The sequence below is a fragment of the Castanea sativa genome, chromosome 10 (assembly GCF_040712315.1).
Source record: "Castanea sativa cultivar Marrone di Chiusa Pesio chromosome 10, ASM4071231v1".
NCBI lineage: Eukaryota > Viridiplantae > Streptophyta > Magnoliopsida > Fagales > Fagaceae > Castanea > Castanea sativa.
In genome coordinates this window covers 1515224-1521540 of record NC_134022.1, presented here as the reverse complement: position 1 = coordinate 1521540, position 6317 = coordinate 1515224, and the positions used below count along the sequence as shown (strand labels likewise).

At 32.0% G+C, this 6317-nt stretch overlaps 1 protein-coding gene across 2 annotated transcripts; it reads right to left on the bottom strand.

Annotated features, from left to right (window-relative positions):
• Positions 1–853: 853 nt before the first annotated feature.
• LOC142611720 (large ribosomal subunit protein uL11c-like) lies at positions 854–3395 on the bottom strand. 2 transcript variants are annotated; one of them, XR_012840106.1, is made up of 4 exons: positions 3203–3395; positions 3042–3105; positions 1662–1730; positions 854–1158 (listed from the first exon to the last, which is right to left on the bottom strand). XR_012840106.1 is itself a non-coding variant. In XM_075783836.1 (3 exons), exons 1-3 carry the CDS (start codon positions 3365–3367, stop codon positions 1148–1150), a joined length of 240 nt encoding a protein of 79 aa, XP_075639951.1. In that variant the 5' UTR covers positions 3368–3395; the 3' UTR covers positions 1082–1147. The 2 variants fall into 2 exon arrangements, 1 of the variants encoding a protein (XP_075639951.1); XM_075783836.1 differs by lacking the exon at positions 1662–1730 and having other exon boundaries at positions 1082–1158.
• Positions 3396–6317: the final 2922 nt, after the last annotated feature.

Here is a 6317-nt window from a genome sequence, read left to right as displayed (position 1 = left end):
TTCTTCCACACATCTCTGATGTCATCAAACTCTTTCTCTTTCTCTTTCTCTTTCTCTTTCTTAGTTTTTACATTTTCAATAGACAGGGAAATCAGTGCCCACTCCCCTCTGAGTTTCTTTTCTCTCTATATTATAACACAAAAATGGTTTTCAATACAATATTGACAATATTGCTATGTACTCTTTCATTTAATTACCCTAAAAAAATCACTATAAACAAGATACAAAAAAAAAGGGATTCGACCTGCCATAGGATATTTTGCAAGAGACTAAATTCAATAAATACTCGGTTTAAAACACTACAAAAAAAGAATCTACTAGCAAGAATAAAATGCCCTCGCAAAAATTCAAATATCGTCGCAAAAGGTTATTAGCGAGGGCATATGGCCCTCGAAGGCCGTCGTATTTGCTCTTGTTGCTAAAAGAGATTTTGCGACCATACCTTCGCAAATAGATAATTTATGAGGGCAATCCACCGTCGTTATTGAACAAATTTCCCCTCACAAATATATTACCAAACGACGAGAAAAGTTGACGACTTATCTTTAGCGAAGAGAAGCAGTCGTCGTTAATAACTATTTGTGAGAACCTTCATACCCTCACAATTAATTATTTGCAAATTCCAAATTGACGACATACTTTTTAGAGACAAATAGTACCGTCACTAAAATTTATTTGTGAGGGCTTTTGACCCCTCACAATTAGTTAGAAATAATCGTAACGATGTTAAGTCATCACTTAAAACGTTTTTGCAAGGGGTTAAATGGCGTCGTTATTCTATAAATTGCGAGGGACTTTGTTGTCACTATAAAGTTATTTATGACCAAATTTTTATGCCAAGGATAATATTTTATATAATATTTTAAATATTTTATTATTTATTTATTTAATATCATTTTTGTTTAACTATCCTATTACAATAGTGCAATAATTACTAAAAATTGATTCATTGAAACATAAAAATTCTTATAAGTTCAAACTTTAAAATATAGAATATACAAAGAAATCTTGAAATTAAACCATGACATAAAAATATTGTTTTAAACAACTAAAGTTATGAAAAGATCTATATTAGTTTTCCTCTAGGTCACCCTCCAAGTTGCTTTTGACCTCCATATTATTGTTTGAGTTGTCCTTTTCATCTCTGCTAGTACCATCCTTAAAAAAAAAAAGAAAAAGCATTAAACATGAGTTAAAATGAAACAATTAAAGTGAATTTGTATTTGTATCAATGCTTCAATAAATAAGTACACATATTACCATATCAAATATAATCATATAATACATCATAAACAACAGTAATAACTTTTTTTTTTAATTTAACAATAATAATAATTTAAGTTGATTACTTAAACCACTATCAAAATTAAATATAAATTAAAATAATATAACAATTGTGAAAAATGTAAAACACAAATAATGGTTGGAGAGAGTGCAAGAGAGATAGAGAGAATTTATGACATGTAGGAATGGAGGAAGGACCATTCTTCTAACGATCTTCTTTCTTTTTGTACTTCTTAAAAATAGGATTTTTAATGTAAAACATCCAATCAGAATAGTGGTATTTCACATATTCCACAAATGTCTTCTTAGAGCATACATTAATTGGACCCTTATATGTTTTGAAACTTTTAGCAAAAGTTAATTTCAATATGGTTTACCTTAATACCAAATATTGCAGTCCATAACACACCATCCCAATTCCTTATCACAATAAATGAGTGGCTAGCCTACAAAATAAGAGTATAATATTTATAAAAATGTTATCAATGCACTTACAAACTTGAGTGCTGTAATCTTTATTTTATTAAGATCAACCAATCTAACATGTTTCTTTCTTTAGAAATGAAGATGCATAGACTAAAAATAAAGGCAATAAGTAACACCATTAATAAATGGAAAATTCCTTAAAAAATATGTGCAAGGCATTCCTGTCAAACCAAACATGTGTGCATTGTAAAGGAACACCTAACATTTCACCAAGGGAAAGAAAATTTAAAAGAAAATTTCAAGCCACGCTTAAAGACTGCCACAAAATAGGCAACCTTCTATTATCCTTGCAACTACACAGTACTAAATAAAAGGAAACTAAGCATAATAAAAAATAACTTACACAATTCACAACAATGGCATAATTCACACTATGAAAAATAACAAAGTTTTTTTAGAATGATACCATACCCCCTAGCCTTAAGTTCTGTGTTGAGTTTGAGAAAAAGTCTAAAGATGGTTTAATCAAAACTTATTTCATTCAACATCAAAGTATTAGACCACCCTCAGAGTCACATCTGCTCTTCTCCTGCAATTATTAATTAGTCATTCTGAGTTTCTTTGTTATTATATGAGCTTACTTCTAATGTTTTCAACCATGGTACTGACAATCAAACTTAGAAGGTTGATGCAAGGACAAGAGCCAATGACATTATGACACCACGATTGAGCACTTTTTCCACCTCAAGTTAATTGTATAGAACAAAATCAAATAATTCCAAACTCTCCCCTTTTAAAGTTCATCATATTTGTAGTTCATTAGAATTTAAGCATCTCAAAAGTTATGGTCTGGAGCCACTGTCAGTTGCTCGCTGGTTATGTTTGTAGACGAGTATTTCATTTACTAGGCCTTATAAAGAGCGTAGTAAACTTTCCGCACAATTTCTCCATTCTGAGTATTCTAATGAGCCCTTAGCAAGATAATAATGAGTTCACTTTTCATCTAGCACGATCAAATTTAATGCCGAAATCAAATCAAAGATGCTCCACTTTTTCAAATAAGTAAATTTTCCCATATGAAAACATCAGTGATGGGAAAATTCTAGTTTTCTAGATTCTACTTGTAAGCTGTAACATTACACGTTGGATGTATTAAAACGAAACTTGATTCAAGTAATAACCACTCAATAAGCTACTACATCAAATTAATAATTGCCCCAAAACACATTGCTAAAATACAGGAATTAGATGCTTAATTACAATCAGCAAATGCCAAACAAACGAAGGGTAAAACGATCAAACACATAATGGGCATTGTTAAAGAAGCATACCTGCGGCTTTTAAGAGCAGAACTGAAGCAGGGGGTGTCTTCAAAATGAAAGTAAAGCTTTTATCCTGGAAAAAAAACCAATAACAATGATAAGAAAAATAATAATAACACATACAAATTACAGAAGAAATAGAACCGAGGAATGGAATAAAAAAAACCTACATCATAGACAGTAATTTCAACATGAATAACATAACCAGCCTTGTCAGCTGACCTGGCAGTGTAGTCCTTACAGAAAGCCATGATATTCACACCCTTGGAACCCAGTGCCGGCCCCACTGGCGGCGCCGGTGTCGCTTTCCCTGCCTCTAGAGCCAGCTTTATCATTCCCACCACTGCAATTCATCACCACACAAATTAACCAACTTCCTCGAACTCCTACAAATCCTCAATGTTCTATATACTATTTATACAAAAACCACGATACAAAATATGTTCGGATATTCCTGTAATAAAAACATATTGAAACAAATTCTACAGTGGATAGTGTGAATTATGGTATCATATGTAATCAAGTAAAATAAAATTGTGAAATCTCATATGTATTCAAGTAAAATAATATAATAGAAATTAACTCTCTCAAAAAAAAAGAGTAAAAGAATAGAAATTAATATGCACAATCACAATCCATTAAATACATATATATTCCACCAATATATATGTGGTACTTATTCAAAAATCAAAATTAAAAATAATAAGAACATTTGTTTTTGATGAACTAATAAGAATAATTTCTATGAGAAACAAGTTGGGAGATTTGAATTGCTTCATTAATTTTATTCGCAGAGCTTACAATTGATTTTGTAATTACGTCATTAAATTCTGATATTAATACTTTAATTTTTTAAAATTTGTTTTTTTAAAGATATTTAAATTTGTGCAGGATGTGAAGTACCGGGATTGCTTCAACAATTAATTTCCAGTAAAGATCAGCACAAGTGGCAAGATTTTTAATGAGATTGGGATTGCTAGTCCGTTTGGAAAATGCTTATCTAGCTGAAACTGAATACTTTTTGTTGAAAGTACTATAGATAAAACTAAAAACTAGCTGAAATAGTATAATGAAACCCATGAATAGCACTAAAAAATGCAATAAGACTTATGAATATATAGTAGCAAAAATAAACTTAATAATAACAAAAATGAACTAAATAATATAAAAAATTACATTTTTCAGCCAATACTAAATGCAACTTGCACTGTTATTTCCGGCCTAGCCAGTAAAGTTTATTATTCTCGAAATAAAGGACATAAGTTTAAACATATCATGCTTATACCAAAATCCAATTCTTGTTTAGACATGATAATAATGATGCCATCAGTTCAAATTATCTATATCAGATAACCCATGCGAATCATGCAAGCAAGAAGCAAACACAATCATTCGTGTAATACGCTAGAGAGGTTCTTGGTACAAGCATGGCTGTAATGGCACTAATGAAATCGTGGGATATATGGTGGGCCGCTCCAGCCCTCTCAAATCTTGAACCCTTAAGCTAGGGCATATTTATTGAAGGTCACTACGGCTCGCTAATCACAGCATTAAACCGTGTCAACTCATTGAACTCATAGGTGGTTATATTGTGTCACTCTTTACTGGATGGTATGTATGATTAAGGATTTTTAAATTGAATCCTTATTGAATTTAATTTCATTTAGCTAACTAAACCATTATTGTACAACATAATGCCCAAATTTTGCTTATAATACACAAACACACACACAAAACTTCAAGCAAAAAACACTAATTCATCCATGCGTTTTTCATTTTTCAATTAAACTCTCCTTTATTAAAAGGAAAAAAAAAAACAAAAGTTGTCCTCAATTTTCGAAAGTCTTATTTTAGAGAATTTGAAAGAGGCGATTGGTAAGAAATTCTACCCTCAACATTTTTTGTGAGACTAATTTCCTGACTTGGACTTGTAACTTATCACTTTCAAACAAACTCTATAAAGATTATTATTTTCCGGGATATTATGAAAGAACCAAAATCAAAGACAAGCTACGTACAGGATTGGAATTGCAATCAATGAGTACCTTGTAGGGATATATGGGGTTGTGTAAGAGAGAGAAATAGAGAGAATACAAAAGTGAGCTTCATTTGAGATTAGAAGTTGGTGTGTGTATTCACTAGTTCTTGATTTGAAAATTTAAAACCAAATTCGTGGGTGTGTGCGAGTGGGTCACACATTTCTTTTCGCTCTTTTAACTTAACCATATATGTTTTGGCATAAAAAAAGAAGTCAAAAGTATAATTAAAAACCAAAAATTCAAAAAGCTAAATTATAAAAAAAAATAATGATAATTTCTTGTACACTTCTCCTATGGTTTTCAATTGCCCACTTGCCAACATGAAGCCTATCTCATGTCAGATTGTAATAAGAGAGGTAACATAATTTTGGAGTAATTATTCACCTCAACCCAACCATAATGGGTTGGGTTTTACCCGACCTGCAAAACATTAGGGTTGGACTTCGGTATTAGTAATATCCACCCTAAACTCGAACTTGAATTCAACCCGTGTAGACTAAAAGTAAAATTACAAAAAAACCTAACTATATATATATATATATATATCACCTATAGCAAAACCTTAACCCTAACTCAATCAATTCTCTCTCAACCTAGCTGCCCCTCACATCACCCTCACTCACTCTCACTCTCATTTTCTCTCAATTCTTCTCTCAGCCACCCTCACCCAGTCACTCTCACCCCTACTCTCATTCACTCATTGACCCACCTTCACCCTCACTCTCATCACGTGGTGGTTGTTGTTTGCTACAGAGTAGCACGAAGGTTAGATTGGAGAGATGTGCAAGGTTTAGGCTGAGACAAATAGAGAAGCCCTTTGGTGATGATCGGAGGAGCTTTTGGTTGTGTTGAGGTCAGGCCTGGGCTTCGTCCTAGAGGTGGGATTGATGACTAAAACCACCACCAATGGTGGCAATAGTGATTGGAGATAGAGCCTTGGTGGTCTGAGATAGAGAGAGGTCGAGTGGAAGAAAGAGATAGAGCTTAGAGAGGGAGAGATTAGGCCGATAGTTTTTTTTTTTGGGTTGATTTGATCATTTTCTCTCAAAGCTGTGAATCTCAAGGTTTTACATTAAAAAAAAAAAATTCATTAATGAATGTTTATTATTTACAATTTATTTTATTGTTAAATGTAAGTTTGTGTTTATATTTGTGTTTTGATAGGATTTGTGTTTGTGTTTGTGATTTTAAAAGGAAAAATCATAAATCTGAAATCTTTGTATGAGGAATTAGGAAAACATAAAAT